Here is a 17,976-nt window from a genome sequence, read left to right as displayed (position 1 = left end):
AAAAATATAAAAATTAGTCAGGTGGGGTGGCACACACCTATAATCGCAGCTACTCAAGAGGCTGAGGCTGGAGAATCACTTCAGCACAGGAGGCAGAGGTTACAGTGAGCTGAGATCATGCCACTGCCCTCCAGCCTGGGCAACAGAGTGAGACTCTGTCTCACATAAATAAATAAATAAATAAATAAATAAATAAATAAATAAAAACAGAATTTGCTCCCGAGAATACCAGGAGAGTAGTCCAATAGTGGACCAGCTAAAGAAAGAATTTCAATAAGAACCCACCCTCTGTCCATTTGTCAGAAATTCTACACAGACGAAAAATCTAACCAGTACCCAAGAGGAAAAACCTTCGGTGAGATTGGTTCTTCATAAGCAAGTCAGAAAGTCCATATGGAAAAGATCATGTTAACTGAACTAGCTATGGAAACCCTCATTAGGAAAGGTAGCCTGTAAGTATTCCTGTGAGTTTGCTTAATTTTACAAGGGTCCATAATTCCTCATATCCTGAGCTCTCCCTACACCCCATATAATCAATCTGGGTTGGGAGGCCTCTTTCTTATAACCACAGAACTCTGCACTTACCTCTACTTTAACACTTGGACTCCTGACTTTCATGTTTACCCCACGAACCATAAGTTCCGTAGGAGAGGACCTGGCACATACTAGATAATCAACATTTCTTGAGTATATTACTGAATGACTCATTACCTTACACAATTTGCCAAATTCAACACAGTCAGTTGCCTCAAAGGTGAAAGGGATCTGAGGCTGCTGTCTGTTATTCCCTTGCAGTCAGCCATATAAATGTGACTGAGATTTGGATAATTCTTGTCTATATATTTGAAGGATGCATCAGTAACCCTTTTATTTCCTGTTTGTAAAAAAACAGAAGAAAAGACAAGTATTGTATTTATAATGCCACAAGAGTAAAAGTAAATGATAATGCTGAACCACATTTTTAATATAACAGACCTTCGAATCGGATCTTTCTGAGTTTACAAGTAGAAAGAGCTTTGAAAGTACGATCGGAGATATGCGGTGCACCAGTGAAAACCAGCGATGTAATACGAGAGCACTTTTCAACTAAAGCCTTCAGAAGAAAAAAATGATTAAATTAATCAAGGGTACAGAACAGGTTTAGCAAACTAATGAAGTCATTTTTTCCTTCAATATATTAGAGACAGACATGTTAACTAATAATTTTCCTAATTTCAAAGAAAACTGGATTTTTCAATACATTTTAACACACTTACATTTCAGTAATGTGGAAGAATCAGAATTAAATCATGTACTAAGAGTATGGGAAAACATGAGAAATGGACTACTGAAAAAAATTACTACATTTGGCAGCTTAGCATGGAGAACTGAACTCAAAGTTTATGCTTAGGCTATAACATCACTAAAAAAAATCCTAACTGTGAAACAAGGTTTCTTAGGATATTTAAGGATTCAAATGTTTTCAAGGGTATGTGTATGTGTGGAAACTTTTAAATGATTTTATTACTATTAAAAAATAACTAAAATGAAAAGTCCATTCATATTTTTCAGTAATTCAAGCCATTAGAACATATATCTATCTTATGGGACAGAAAAGAAAAGGTACTTTCCAATTACCTACTTTTACACAGTTGTCCGTCAGAGTTGGCATGTCGTTAATGGTAAGATGCGTAATTCCAGTGCAGCTGTTTGCAATGTACCTGAAGCCTTGGACTGAAATCTGAATTGTACAAAGTAGAAAATAATGGGAGAATGCATTAGCATGATAAAAACCCAAGGGAGTAATAACCAAAGATACATTATAATTTTGTTACTATGTTTTAAAATTAACCATAAAATATGGCAGACACAAGAGGGAAAGAAAGAATCTAATCTTGATTTTTTTTATTATTTAATTTTTTATTGAGGTGAAATAATTAAAAAAAAATTTTTTTAACTAAAAAAAATTAACCACTTACATAAGTTATTTAATCATTCATAATGTTGTGCAACCAGCACCTATATGTAGTTCCAAAACATTTTCATCACTCAAAAGGAAACCCTGTACCCATTAAGCAATTGCTGCCTATACTCCTTTGGCCCTGGCATCATTAATCGCTGTTCTGTTTCTATAAATTTACCTATTCTGAATATTTCATATAAATGGAATTATACAATATGTGGCCTTTTGTTCCTGGCTTCTTTCACTTAGTGTAATGTTTTTGATGTTCATGCACATTGTAGCATGCATGAACATCTCAATCCTTTTTATGACTGAATAATACCCTATTCAATGGGAAAACTACATTTTAAAAATCCATTAATCTGTTAATGGGTATTTGGATTGTTTCCATCTTTTGGATATTTTGAATATCTACATGCATGTACATCTATTTGTTTGAATATCAGGTTTCAATTCTTTTGTGTATATATTTAGGACGAGAATTGCTGGGTCATACGGTAATTCTATGCTTAATTTTTAAGGAACCAGCAAAATGTTTTCTATAGGAGCTGCACCATTTTACCTACCCACCAGAAATCTGTAAGTGCTCCAATTTCTCCACATCACCAACACTTATTTCCCACTAAAATAAATTTCCTTGTAGGCTTGATGTGGTACCCCACTGTGATTTTCATTTGCATCCCCTTAATGAGTAATGAGATGAGTATCTTTTCATGTACTTGCTAGCCATTTGTATATCTTCTTTGGGAAAAAGGTCTGTTCAAGTTATCTGCCAATTTTTTTTTTTTTTAGTTGGGTTGTTTGTCTTTTTGTTGTTGAGTTGTAATAATTCTTCATATATTCTGGATACCAAGTCCTTATTAGATGTATGATTTGAAATTATCTTCCATTTTGTAGGTTGTCTTCTCATTTTTAAAATCATGTACTTTGATGCATAAACACTTTTAAGTTTGATGAAGTTCAGTTTATCTATTTTTTCTTTTGTTGTTCACGCTTTTGGTGTCATATTTAAGAATGTATTGCTAATTCCAAGGTCATGAAGATTTACCTCCTATTTTTTATTCAAAAGGGTTTATTATTTTTACTCCTATATTTAGGTTATTGGCCATTTTGTATTAATTTTTATATATAGTGTGAGGTAGGGGTCCAACTTCACTTTTTTTTCATGTGGATATACAGTTGCCCCAACACCAGTTGCTGAAGAAAGTATTCTTTTCCCCATTGAATGGTCTCAGCACCCTTTTCAAAAATCAATTGACCATAAATGTATAGATTTATTTCTGGACTGTCAATTCTACTCCATTGTTCTATACGTCTATCCTTATGCCAGTGCCACACTGTTTTGATTACTGTAGCTTTGTAGTACCGATTTCTTTCTTTTCAACTATCATTACCCACATTAATAGAAAGAGCAGTGGCAGAAAGTGTCTGAAATAATGACTGATTCAAAGATCAAAATATTTGCCTATGATGAATTACCTTAAGATAACTTCTTATTTAGACTGTATTTCCTGTAACAGATGGGAAATCAGATTGTGTTCAGATTCAGTAAAGGGAAATTGAGATGCTGCCCAGAAGCAGACATAAGGGGAACTCCCCTGAAGTGTCATCTCCAGAAGAGTATGACAGGGAGAATGAGGAGCAGCAACTACAATGGACCTCTAGGGAGACCTTTGGAGACCTTTGGAGACTTCATGTGTGCCACCTCTCACTAAAGGTGACTTCCAAGGTTCTGTCATCAAAGCCTCCACCTATTCAGAAAGGACTAGCCAAAAGTTAAGGAACTGAGTGGTATATCCCCAGGACAACCAGAGCTCAACTCAAATGTCACTTCCTTAGGAAGTGTTCCTGACCCTTAGATTAGAGCAGTTTCTTGTTATATACTTACATCACCATGTAATTATCATAACTGCAATTACATTCATTGTATGATTGGTTATTAAATGAATCCCCTGTATACAGCTCCCAGCATGGTGCTTATAACATCAACTGATGAGATAATTGAGTAATATTATTACATGAATAAATGGAGGAATGTATGAATGGCTTCTGAGAACCATGTGTATTCAGTAGGTTCCCCTTCGCAGCAGACAATAATAATATAAGCACCCAGACAAAAGCCAAGGGAATTTTTATAGCTATTGAAATAAAAAAAAAAAGAAAAAAAAAAAAACAAAAAACAAACAAACAAACAAAAAAAACCACTAAGGGAAGCCCTTGAAGCCAGGGGCTGAGCATGCAGGCTTGATTTGCTACAGAAGCCAGGCCTTTGGGTTGGATTATATTTGGACAATTTTTCTACATTTCTAGTATTTTTCTATTGTGCTACAGAAGTCAGGCCTTTGGGTAAGATTATACTCAGACAATTTTTCTAAACAGCCTTTGGGAAATGTGTTTCTAAAGCCTGAACAAATTTATGGCAACTCGTATGATGGAGTGCAATACAGTTACAAGTTAATGTTTTAGGAGAATAACTGAGCTCATGACATTATTTAAAAGAAAAAGTTGATTATATAAGGCCTTGCTACACAAAATGTGGTCCATAGAGCAGCAGCATAAGCATTACCTGGGAGCTTGTCCAAAACACAGAATCTTAGCCCACCACCACTGACTTAGAGGCTGCACTTGAACAAGACAGGTGATTTACACACAGACATGACAGTTTGAAAAGTGTTAATCGAGAGGAAATGAAGAGCAAAAACAAAGTATATCAGTCATGGTTCTCCAGAGAAACAGAACCAATAGGATATACTTACATCCAAGTATATATACATACATACATATATATACACACACATACACACACACACAAACATCCGTATGTGTGTGTGTGTGTGTGTGTGTTTGTGTAGAGAGAAAGAGACAGAGTTAGAGATGTATTTTAAGGAATTGGCCCTGTGATTGTGGGGGCTGGCAAATCTGAAATCAGTATACCAGACTCGTAGGCTAGAAACTCAGAATTTCTACATTGCAAGTCTTGCAGCAGAATTGCCTCCTCTTCAGGAAACCTCAGTCTTGGAGACCTGTCTTTATTCTTAACATCTTCAACTGAATGAAGTTCACCCACATTATAGAGGGTAGTCCACTTTACTCAAAGTCTACTGATTAAAATATTTATCACATCTTAAAAATAAAAACAAAACAAACCTTTGCAATGACATTTACACTGGTGCTTGACCAAACAACTGGGCACTATAGCCTAGCCAAGGTGACATAAAATTAACCACCACAGAAGGAAATACACCAAATACTAAGAGTGATTATCTCTGAAGAGTAGATAGTTTTCAAATTTTCTACAGTGACCATGTATAGTCCGAAAAAAAGAGAAACAGAAAAAGGCATCTTTGGGGAAAAGATAGCATAAGAAAGCCCTTGGACAGTTTTTGAATCATCTCCTACCATAGACCTCTCCTTGCAGGGAAACACCAACTAATAAATGGCCCATGACTCTTTATAACTCTTCCTGCAATCTGTGTGTGCCTTATTTTCCTTCAAAGCAGTGGGGATGCTGGTCTTGGCTGACGTGGCAGGATCACTCTTGGGATGAATAAGAAAAGTTGAGGAGGTAAGGAAGGAGGGAAGGCTAGCAGAAAACCGGTAAGGCAATAATGAGGTAGGTTTTTTGTTTATTTTCTTTTCTTTTTCTTTTTATATTCGTACTGCCATGAATTCTTGAGTAAATTTTTTATAAGTATCCCAGAGCAAAGTCCAGGGGAGATTAATGAGCTTTTCAAAACATGAACAGAGTAGGAGAGAAAAATGCTGAGTTTGGAGTTAGCTAAGCTGGTTTTGAGTCTGGCTCTACCTCTTTCTTGCTTATAACAAAAAGCAGCTCAACCTCTCAACTCTTAGTTTCCTCACCCGGAAAATGAGCATAATAATACCTATTTTAGAAAATTCTTGAGAAAACAAAATGAGGCAATGTATATAAAAGTGATTAGCTAGCATAACGTCTGGCATGTAATATTGATATCACTTTTCCTGTTATTGTTTTTCTGGGCACATTTTGCTCCCACGTGAAAGAATCAAGAAGCAGGGGTAGGGGGTCTTGAGAGCTCATTGTAGTGCAGCCCTCACATTGCAAACAAAGAAATGGGATTCGGAGAAGTTGTGTGATTGGAGAACAGGTTCTTTATCTATTCCTCACAACGTGGCCCCAGTGCTGAACATAGCATCTGACACAGAATGGCTGCTCCAGAAATGTTGAATGAATGAATGAATGGATTATCTTGAGTCACATAGCAGTGGCAGAGCCAAGGCTAGAGGCCACCTCTTCCCATTATGACACACAACCCAAGGTTTGAGAACTGTTTTCTGTTTGTTTTTATTTTTTTATTATTATTATACTTTAAGTTCTAGAGTACATGTGCACAACGTGCAGGTTTGTTACATAGGTATACATGTGCCATGTTGGTTCGCTGCACCCATCAACTCATCATTTACATTAGGTATTTCTCCTAATGCTATCCCTCCCCCAATGCCCCACCCCCGACAGGCCCCAGTGTGTGATGTTCCCCGCCCTGTGTCCAAGGGTTCTCATTGTTCAATTCCCACCTATGAGTAACAACATGCAGTGTCACTCATTGTGTTAGTTTGCTGAGAATGATGGTTTCCAGCTTCATCCATGTCCCTGCAAAGGACATGAGCTCATCCTTTGTTGTTTTTGATGACAACTCTAAATTCCCCCCTTATCCCAGACCTTAGTTCATAACCCTAACACTAGTATCTCTAATAAAGTTTTCCATAAAACAAACAATCTTTTCTCTCTTGCTTTCTTTGTAACACGTTCATGTCAAGATTTCCTGAACAAGAGCGAAAATGATAGCAAAAAACAGCCACAACTGGGTGATTCCTTACAATACAGCCCAGAACTTGGTGCTGTCAACCAATAAGATTAGTATCCAGAAAGTGGGGGGTAGGGGGTAGGGCTCTGAGAAGGGCTCTTTAGCTTTGTCCTGGCATGAAGTACTTAGTTTTCCACATAGTTTATATTAGAATATCCAAAAAGATATTTGGCTAATATTTTATGACTCACATATTCCTCCCAGAATCTTTTAGGCCAAGCAACCATTAGTTGTCCTTTCTCTTCCTAAAATAATGGAGATATAAGACTGAAGTTAAAAATTCCTCTCTAAAGGCAAAAGCAAAATATTTTATCAAGTTAAAATTCCAGGTGTCATCACAGGCTGATATCTGTGTGTTTTCTGCGTAGGATTTTTACACCTGAAATCCGATTCCTGTTTGGTTGTAAAGTGATTTTGGCTTCCATTTTGACACCAACTGGAGCCCTGCCACCCTGTCCTTTGCTGGTTAAGCCCCCACTGATTGGGAAGTTGAGGAACTTGGTCTCACCAGTGGTGTTCCAACCACAAGTCCCAGCAGACAGCTACTGCTGCTGATGAGGGCAGAGGAGCTTTGGTGATCAGTTAAATTCTCTCCAGCTGCCTCTGGGTGTGTCTCACCCCATCATCATGAGAAGACAGACCTGTCCGTAAAGGAAATGAGTTGTCAGTGAGCCACGTACTCACTAAAGACCAAGTGCAAAGCACAAAGGACTAGCTCAGATCCCTCTTTGCCACTCTAAGGTAGTAAAAAGGAAGAGATTTAGCAAACAGATGATAACATCATACGAAGCTTCCACTTCCCACACCTCCTTTACAACAGTGCCTGTGAGTCGGCTAGCTCAGCAGCACAGAAAAGACATATATGCAGAGCTAGACCCTCTAAGGCAGCTGGAAATATCCATCTGAGATAGACATGGCCATGCTGTGGTCCTGTACCACCTCCAGCTGTTTCTCACATTCTCACAGCATTGCATCCAATGACTAATAGGTAGTGTGATGACTTTATTCATATCCATATATTCTTCATGTCCTCTTAGTGACCTCAAAGGAGCCTGACTTAGCAAGCAGAATGAACTGTTGGAGAGAAAAACAAAGCTTTCCTTCAAAACTATTATGGAACATAGTTTTATTGCATTCAAATGCACCACAAGCATCTTTAATAGCAACATTTCCCAGGGACTGTGCTACAAGGGTTTGACAGACTCTCAAATACCATGTCCTCTATAGGGACAGGAAGAAGGGTCTGGTAATTGTCTTTCTTGAGGTCCTGCCAACCCCTCTTTGGATGATCCTGTATTGTCCAGGTCTATATATGGTTCACAGTCATCCCCATCTCTATGGTCTGAAATCCTATCCATTCACTATGCACTTCTTCCTGGTAGCCCTCCCTGATCACCTCAGGTAGACATGTTTCGAACCTACATCTGAGCACCAAAGCCTGTAGTCTACACTCTGCATTTTATATCCTCTGCCTTATATGACAGTTACCTGCACACATGTCTAGTATCCTTGCCAAGAAGCATAGACAGCATCTTAGCCATCACTGTATCCTTTACAGTACAGCACAGTGCCTGGTGCAGAGTGTTTGTTAATAGACCAAGTAGTTGTTGAATGAATTATTTGTAGAATATAAATGAGAATTAGTAGTTTCAAAGGGATGGCAGTCAATATGGTCAGTTGTTACACATTGCCATATTTACATAAAAACACTGGACAATCAAATATTTAAAAAAATTATTTTTCCAGTGTGAATGAGGAACCAGGACACAAGCTGAGTGAAGCCTACAGATGCCAGGAAGGCTTGCATGCTTGCCAACTCTGTGTGCATTTACTGCACAATGACTCAGAGCTGGGATCTGTCAGAAGCAGGCTGATTCATCCTAAACTTCACCATTCTTGTCTAGAATACACTAATTGGTTCTTCTCCTCAACCAGTGGCCAAATTGCTCATAGTTTCCCTTGTATTACTGAGAGAATCACAACCATAATACTTTCTTTTTACAACACAATGATCCACAGAGCTACTTGGTTTGTCTAGATTTATTGAACTAGATGGTGGCTTTACAGCTACAGTTCTAACCACATGCTTCACCCAGGTCCAAGACCAAAATAGAGTTTTGTGAACATTTCATGAAATTCTGTGTCACTTCACAAGATAGGGAGAATAGAATAAACCAAAATAAGTATGTTTCCAGAAAGAATAAAATTTTTTTCAAACCTTTTTTTCAGGAATAGGAAACATGATCTTAGTCCCCTGAGACTCATCATTTTGTCATCTCATTCTTCAAGATGTAAAAATTGTTGCCAGATGTTTCATTTTTACCACTTAATATAATAAACATCCTTATACATTTTGCCTACAAAGAGATTATATTAACCTGTGGATGTTAAACAATAGGTGTTTGTTATTTTAATTTTTAATTTTCACTATGAACATAACTCTACGTTATGTTCCAATGAATAATTTTAACAACCATTTAAATGTATGTAAGTCCTATTTATAAGACATATAAAAATGTTTTCATAAATTCTACAATTTTTTTTCAACACAGGTTGAAGTCTGGTTCAGAAAGGACACAAAGCATTCCTCTAACAGGGAAACTGAAACACAATAACTGACCCAGAAAGGCAGGAATTGCACTGTGAGTTTTTTGACTCATGACTACTTTTCCACTAGAACTCCTCCTTATTAAATGATACTTAAAACCACATATTTTTTCAAATACAAAATGCAACAGTTTTTTTTACTATATGCAGTATAGTACTTTATAGTTTCACAAATTATATTCTTATATTAAAAACCAAGGTTGTACATACTCAATATGTATCACTTCCTCATTATTTTACCACACTAGCATTATCTATGTTCTTGATGATATTAATGTCTATCGTTTCCCTAGAATATTACATAATAATGTGCTACTGCATATGTCTTCTCAACTTCCTGTTCAGTGACCTCCTGTTGGTAGCTTAAAATAGGCCATGGTGAGAGTATTTACACCATAGAATTCAGCCAACACTAAAAAGTCAGGCTTTTCCTGCCCTTTATTATTCCATAGAAAAAAGGAAAATGGAATCAGCCAAATATAAGTGCATTACAATTTTGAATTTAACTGTTTCCAATTCATTTTGATACATAATTTGTTCATTCACAACTGGTTTAGCTGTTCACAAAACTCTTGTTGTTCCAATTAACACTTATTGACAGACTTCCAAATCTATACCTTCACTCCCAGCTCTCTTTCAAGGACCAGACTTCTACTTCCAATTTATTCTTGTCATTTACACCCAGATGTATCACAGGAACCTGAAATTTGGCCCTTCCAAAATGAGATTCATTATTCTTTTACCCCCACTCTTGCTCCTTTTTTGGTTATCTTGTCTAGTTACCATACAGAAATACAAAATCCTAAAGCTGAAAAAGACCTCAGAGATTATTTCGCCCAGCCTAGCCATTCAACAGGTGAAGGAATTGAGGCAGAAAAACCAAGTAACTCCAAGGTTGCATAACTGGTCAGTGGCATAACAAGAAATAGATCCCAGGTCTCCTAACTTCAAGAAAGGAGAGGGTGGGCGCGGTGGCTAATGTCTGTAATCCCAGCACTTTGGGAGGCCGAGGCAGGCGGATCCCAAGGTCAGGAGATTGAGACCATCCTGGCTAACACAGTGAAACCCTGTCTCTACTGAAAAAACAAAAAAATTAGCCGGGCGTGGCAGCGGGTGCCTGTAGTACCAGCTGCTGGTAGGAGAATGAGGCAGGAGAATGGTGTAAACCCGGGAGACGGAGCTTGCAGTGAGCCCAGATTGCGCCACTGCACTCCAGCCTGGGCAACAGAGCAAGACTCCGTCTCAAAAAAAAAAAAAAGAGAAAGATGAGGGGGGAATGGGGGAGGGGGAGAAGAAGGGGAGGGGAGAGGGGAAGGGAGAGAAGAGAGGAAGAAAGAAAAAGAAAGGAAGGAAGGAAGAAAGGGAGGGAGGGAGGGGAAAGAGAAAGAAAGAAAGAAAAAGAAATAAAGAGAGACAGAGAAAGAGAAAGAGAGGGAGGGAGAGAGAGAGAGACAGAGAGAGACAGGAAGAAAGAAAGAAAGAAAAAGGAAGGAAGGAAAGAAGGAAGGAAGGAAGGAAGGAAGGAAGGAAGGAAGGAAAGAAAGAGGAAAGAAAAGAAAAGAAAGAGACAAAGAAATTCCTCCCCTGACTCTTGCTTTGCTTATGCAATCTCCATTCAATTTGGCTAGTACATTCATCCCTGGACATGCCTGTGTGGCTTTCTCCAACCTCCAACACAAATCCCAGGGGTGAACAAGTAAGACCTTCCATGATCTCTGCTTCTCTGAAAGGGGAAGGTTGGAATTTATGTAACCCAGAGAGAACTGAAATGACCTTGGAATCTTCAGTTTGCAGTTTGTACAGCCTACCTTTAAGTTTTGTGGGCTCTAGAGAGATTTAACAGTACAAGAACTGATAAGCCATTATTATTGCACTGATTATTATAATCATTCAAACATTCCTAGAATACTGTCCCTTTTCATTTTTTGTTGATTTGTGCATAGTGATTAAAATATAATTGGTGAAAAAATAGAGTGCACATGTGATTCATCCCTGTAATCCTGGCACTTTGGGAGGCTGAGGTGGGAGGATCGCTTGAGCCCAGGAGTTTGAGACCAGCCTGGACAACATATCAAGACCCATTTCTAGAAAAAAAAAATTTGAAAAGAATTAACCAGGCTTAGTAGCATGCGCCTGTAATCCCAACTACTTGGGAGGCTTGAGGCAGGAGGATCCATTGAGCTCAGGAGTTTGAGGCTACAGTGAGCTATGATAACACCACAGTACTACAGCCTGGGTCACAGAGAAAGACTTTGTCTCTTAAAAAATAAAAAGACAGAGAGAGAGAGACAGAAAATACTTTCACTTTATATTTCATAGCTTCCTAGGCACTTTTCTTCCTATAAATTTAAAGAAATATCAGACTCGACCTTACCAAGAAAAGAGATCACCAAGCCTTGCTCTAGCAAGTTACCAACTTCTCCACTACGTAACAGGCATCTCTGAAACACACCCTGGGGAGGCACGCCCTGACCCTGGCCACAGTCTCATTCATTCGTCAAGCTTATCAAAGTCCTACTATGAGCCAGGTATTGTATTATTTGCTAAGGATACAGATACACAATTATATAAGGCACCATCCCTGTTTTCAAAGAACTCACCTTGGGGAGGAGAGCAGACAAGCAAGCAGATAATTGAATATGTAGAGAATGCTTAATGAAAAGTACAATGATAAAAGTATACACAAGAGGGATACTAACCCAGCTTGCAGTAGGGCAAGGAATGGCTTAGCAAGGCCCTTCTAGAGAAGGCTGTGATTGAACAGAACCTTGAAGGATAAGTGCAAGTTAATGCAGTGAATGGAGGAAAGGGACAGTAGCAGGATGTCCAGGCAGAGGGCAAAAAGTGAGCCTAGTGAAACAACTGAGGCTGGAAATGAAGAACGGGGAGGCACCAAAGCAGAAACCCCTATGGCAAGCTCCCCTACTGTCTGGTTTCACTATCCTAAATGTAAACATATAAATCTGAAACATGGTCCAAACTCCTCACTTTTCATCCAGCTTCTTCTCCAACTCCACATTCAAGAGTTGTTGGCTTCTAGGCATTTGGGTTTGAGCCTGAGTTTTGCTGGACCCCAGCCTTGCTTCCCAGCATGTCTGTGGTTGTTCCATGCTTGGCTTCCTGCAGAGGGCCATAACCCACCATTGCACACAGTTGAAGATACATGAATCTGTAGGGAAAGTGGCTACCCCATGATAATGTCAATGGGAGAATCTTTGGAGTTACACATAAACAGAGCAGAGGATAAAGGGAAAGTAAAACCAGGAATCATCACCCTCCCAATTGGCACCTTCTCATGTACAAGTAGGATGGCTTTGTTCTCTCCATTAAAACTCTTACTCCTACTCATATTTTCCATTCTGAGACTCTGAGAGAAACATGGACATATTTTAAAGAGCTCTGAAATGAACTGGGAACTAATGTGAATCTCCTTGGAGCATTTTAGCTAACACATTTTATCCATTCATTCATGGGAATATTTAAGGAAAGACTTAGAGGAAGTTAACCATACAGATATCTGTAGAAAGATTCCAGACAGGGGGAACAGTCAGTGTGAAACCCTGCAGCATGAGCCTGCTTATGTTTCTGAAGAAGAGAAAAGAAGCCGGTGTAGCTGCAGCAGAGTGGGCAAGAAGGAGAACAGGAAGTGCTGTCAAAGGGGCAACTGGAAGATGAGGCAGATTTCTCAGGGCCTTGTAGGTCCTTCCAAGGCTTTTCTTTTATTAAATGAATAAGAAGGCTTGCCAGGTATTTAAGCAGAGGAAGGACATTGACTTGGGTTTTTAAAGGATGCCTCTAGACACTGTGTTGAAAGCAGACTTGCAGGAGGCAGGGGTGAAAGCAGGAAGGCCAATTAGGAGGCTATTGCAATAACCAGGCAAGAGATCATGGTGACTTGGACTGGGGTGGTGGCTGTGGAGATGGTTAGATCCTGATTAGATTATGCAGGAATAGTCAACTGCACTTCCTAACAGAGTGGATGTGGCGTGAGAGAAAACAGTCAAAGGTAATATCTTAGTTTGCTAGATTGGCTGTAATAAAGTACCACAAACTGGATGGCTTCAACAACAGAAATGTATTCTCTGGTTCTGGAGGCACAAATTCTGAGATCAAGAATTTGGTAAAGTTGGTTCCCTCTGAGGGCTGGGAGGAAGGATTTGTTCCAAGCCCCTCTCCTTGGCTTACAGATGGCCATTTCAGGTTCACAAAGCATTCTCCCTGTATGCTTGTGTCTGTGTCCAAATTTCCTTCTTGCATAAGAACAGCCATCATACTGGATTAGGGCCCACCTTTAATGACCTCATCTTAATTAATTACATCTGTAATTACCCTATTTCCAAATAAGGTCATGTTCTGAGGTACTATTGGGTGTTAGGACTTCAACATATAAATGTTGTTCATTTCATCAATGAACAATGGATTCCATCAATCCATAGTAAATGGTGCCAAGATTTTTGGCCTAAGCAACTATAAAGATGGAGCTGCCATTAACTGAGATGGGGAGGACTGTAGGCGGAGCAAGGAGCAGGAATTTTTTTTTTTTTTTAAGATACAAGAGTCTAAATTTTGAGAGAAACATCTGGGTTGGAGATACATAAGTCATATATATGAGATATATATACTTTTAAATACATATATTACATATATGTATATGTGTGTATCTATATGAGCAAATATGGTATATGTGTGTATATATATGATTTTATATATATATGAGTGCTCATTATTGTAGGTGATATAAAGCCATGAGACAAGATGAGATCATCAAGGGAGTAGATATAACCAGAGAAGGGAAATGGATCAAGGACTGAACCCTGGGGCCCTCTGTGCTTAAAGGATTGAGAGATGAGGAGGTAACTTAAAGAGGCACTTTAAGAAATACTATTAAAAGTAGGAAAAGAGAAAGATCTATAGCACAATATAATTTATGAGAACATAAGAATGCATAGAGATTTAAGGAAACATATAAAACAAATTAGAGGGGTTGCTTGTGTAGGGGGAGGGGAATAGAAATGGGAAATATGAACAAAAGGAAATAAAAATAAACAAGAGAGGGGCCTTGCACAGACTGATTATGGAAGTTTGCCATGAACTGAGAGTATAATTAAATCTGCTCTTGGTATCTGAGTTCCAAAATAAACAAAATAAATCCAATGTGAAATAAAATATAAATCCCTGGTTATGTTTTTTTCCCTTGGGTTCTTTTTCTTCCCTGCACAATATTGCAGAGGAAACACAGCATTTTTAAACTTATTAACTTATTTTAGTGAGAACAGTCACCATAGAAACTCCTTATTGAGTTCTGACACTTTGATCAAAAAATATTTGAAAAAAAGGGGAATTGAGTGAAACCTAGTTACTGTGGAAGTGAATATAAGATGACTTAAATACTTATTGCTAGTTTCTGAGAAGGAATGAATACTTATCAGCATAAAAATCCACTCCAAGTTTGAATGCTGTTCTCCCACTCCTTTTGTAATATGCTTATAGCATTGCTATAAAAATTAATTACATGGGTAAAAATAGGAAGTAAGTATGGGGAGCCACAGCATCAGCTTTCCTGTAGAAACCACATCTCTAAGTTTTCTAAATCATAAAAGTGTCATTAGGAATGGCACAACCAATTTTGAAAACTAACAATATCAACTAAAGCCAAACACACACACCTGCAACCCAGCCACTGGACTCCTATATACACACACATAATGTGTATATATCCACCCATGTATATATATATATAGTGTGTATATATATCCATGTATATATAAACACACACACATATATATATATCCAACAAAAATGTCTGCTACGGGGAGGCCAAGACAGGTGGATCACGAGATCAGGAGATCGAGACCATCCTGGCTAACAGGGTGAAACCCCGTCTCTACTAAAAAAATACAAAAAACTAGCCGGGCGAGGTGGCGGGTGCCTGTAGTCCCAGCTACTCGGGAGGCTGAGGCAGGAGAATGGTGTAAACCCGGGAGGCGGAGCTTGCAGTGAGATCCAGCCACTGCACTCCAGCCTGGGCGACAGAGCGAGACTCCGTCTCAAAAAAAAAAAAAAAAAAAAAAAAAAATGTCTGCTACATTCACCAAAAGCAACATACATGAATGTTCATTGCACTTTGTATACTTTTCTTCTCTCTTTTTGAGATAGGATCTTGCTCTGTTACCCAGGCTGCAGTGCAGTGGCGCGATCTGCAGCCTCAGACTACAGGCACGTGCCCCCATGCCCAGCTAACTTTTTTTATTATTTGTAGAGAAATGGTCTCCCTATGTTGCTCAGGCTGGTCTCGAACTCCTGGGTCTCGATCCTCCCACCTCAGTCTCCCAAAGTGTGGGGATTACAAGCATGAGCCACTGTGCCTGGTCACTTCCTATATTATATTTTGGCCAAACTTACCCCAAAAAAGTCATTAGGGAAGTTTCTTTGTTCATTAGGTCCCAACTGTCAGTGCCAGCAAAGTGGGAAGTAGATTTCACCTGGCATCTTGGATGTTAAGGATTACTCTGTGGTCAATCACAAGCATGTTGAAAGCAACAAATTCAGATATATCGTTCAAATATGAGCATGTGAATAATGGTGAGAAACCTTCACAACTTTCTCTCTTGCACTTCAGTTATTTTCTCGAGTAAGGCTCTCCCTAAAGCACATCTGGAAGTATTTTTTAATTTTTATTTATTTAATTTAATTTAATTAATTATTTATTTTGAAACAGAGTCTCACTCTGTCGCCCAGGCTGAAATGCAGTGGCATAATCTCGGCTCACTGCAGCCTCTATCTTCCAGGTTCAAGCAATTCTCCTGCCTCAGCCTCCTGGGTAGCTGGGATTATAGGCGTGCACCACCATACTTGGCTAATTTTTGTAATTTTAGTAGAGACAGGGTTTCACCATTTTGGCCAGGCTGGTCTCGAACTCCTGACTTCAAGTGATCTGTCCACCTTGGCTTCCCAAAGTGCTGAAATTATAGGCGTGAGCCACCATGCCCAGTCTGGAATTATTCTTTTAAACCTCAAATGAAAGCTAAATAGAAATTATAGACTCACCAGAGTTGTACCAGTTTCTTTCAGTTGCAATGATGGAGACCCAACATAAGCTAGCTTAGCTAGAATGGGAATGAATGATGTCTTTACTCGCAAGTCCAGTTAAACAACATATCATCTCTCTTCAAACACATCATCTCTCCCTCTTGCTAGGCTTCTTTGTGAAGATTTCATTCTCTCTCCCACAGCAAACAAATTTCCTCTGTGCTGCTGGAGAAGAGAACCACAAAGTGGCCTAGACCTATATGCTCCAGGCCCTGCAACCTCAAGGAGCACAGAATTTATATTTCCCAATGTTAAGTATCCGGAAGATTCTGAATTGTTTTGTTAGGGTTACACGCCCTTCCTGGACAAATCTTAACCCCTGGAGATGGAATTTATGATTGGCCAGGCCTGGATCAAATGACTAGTAGTCATGGGAAAATACTAATACCAGTACATGTAAGTACAATTGCAAGGTATGATATTCATTAGAAAATCAGTCACATTAATTACAGAACCTACAGTGTGTATCTAATCCCCAAAGAGGCTGGGCATGGTGGCTCATGCCTGTAATGCCAGCACTTTGGGAGGACGAGATGGGCAACCTGAGGTCGGGTGTTCGAGACCAGCCTGGCCAATAAAATACAAAAATTAGCTGGGCATGGTGGCGCACACCTGTAATCCCAGTTACTCAGGAGTCTGAGGCAGGAGAATCGCTTGAACCCAGGAGGTGGAGGCTGCAGTGAGCCAAGATCACACCACAGCACTCCAGCCTGGGTGACAGAGTGAGACTCCATCCCAAAAAAATAAAATAAAATAATCCCAAAAGAATGCAGAATACTTCTAAAACATAGGTAATTGATTTTCACTTTTTATTGCAGCTCTCCATCATCGTTTATTTTTTCTAAGAAGTATAGTTAAAGTTCTTTCACAATATCATATGAATACATTTTTCCTGTTTTTGGACAACATCAGCTGGCATTAAAGTTTAGTCCATGACATATTTTGTTTATGTTAATTCAGAGCTCCTAAAGGACAGGGAGGCTGTTTTATTCGTCACAGTGCCCAGTATGCATCAGGCACTCAACAAACGCCTGCAAAAAGCATTTAGGTGTAAGCTCCCATTCTCAAGGCTTTTTGTTTTATTGAGACCTTTTTTCTTGGTCACATATATTAACATATAACTTCCTAATACAACATTCCAAATTTATAAAAAGAAAATAGATTCTAATTTCCAAGAGAGAACCTCTTCAAGGTGAAAACCTTAAAAATCTATGAATTATCGATTTTCCTTCTATGAATCCATTTTTGTACTACACCCAGAGCTGGAGAGGTAGATAGAGCCTCCTCAAAAGACTTAATAAGTCACTCAGAAGCAGTAACATTCAAACTTCACCGGTTCTTCATGAAGCTACAGCAGCAACAATTACTAAGATACCTGTGCTTCACGACAAACCCATTTCTTACTCTCACTGGGCCTAAAGGGGCTCAGTATCAAACTCCACAATTTCTAGTGCCTGAAACAGTGCCTGACACTTAGAGGTAAATACTACTGAA

The 17,976-nt window shown here is 38.9% G+C and overlaps 2 protein-coding genes across 19 annotated transcripts in view; one reads left to right on the top strand and one right to left on the bottom strand.

The window, feature by feature from the left end:
* The window catches only part of LOC105475890 (F-box and leucine rich repeat protein 13), a 273,121-nt gene that overhangs the window by 74,412 nt on the left and 180,733 nt on the right, over positions 1 to 17,976 (bottom strand). For all 18 annotated transcript variants that reach the window (XR_011621591.1, XM_071093958.1, XM_071093972.1 and 15 more), the window contains 3 exons: positions 1,622 to 1,720; positions 976 to 1,093; positions 712 to 874 (listed from right to left, as the gene is read on the bottom strand). Coding sequence is in view for 17 of the 18 variants with exons in the window: in XM_071093958.1 (XP_070950059.1) it covers positions 712 to 874; positions 976 to 1,093; positions 1,622 to 1,720 (380 nt within the window). In the remaining variant the exon portion in view is untranslated. The remainder of the gene's footprint in view (positions 1 to 711; positions 875 to 975; positions 1,094 to 1,621; positions 1,721 to 17,976) is intronic.
* LOC105475357 (family with sequence similarity 185 member A) overlaps positions 1 to 17,976 on the top strand; it is a 168,302-nt gene that overhangs the window by 140,685 nt on the left and 9,641 nt on the right. The window lies entirely within an intron of this gene.

This window comes from Macaca nemestrina, chromosome 4 (genome assembly GCF_043159975.1).
Source record: "Macaca nemestrina isolate mMacNem1 chromosome 4, mMacNem.hap1, whole genome shotgun sequence".
NCBI classification, from domain to species: Eukaryota; Metazoa; Chordata; class Mammalia; order Primates; family Cercopithecidae; genus Macaca; species Macaca nemestrina.
This window is presented reverse-complemented; position numbering and strand designations above follow the sequence as displayed.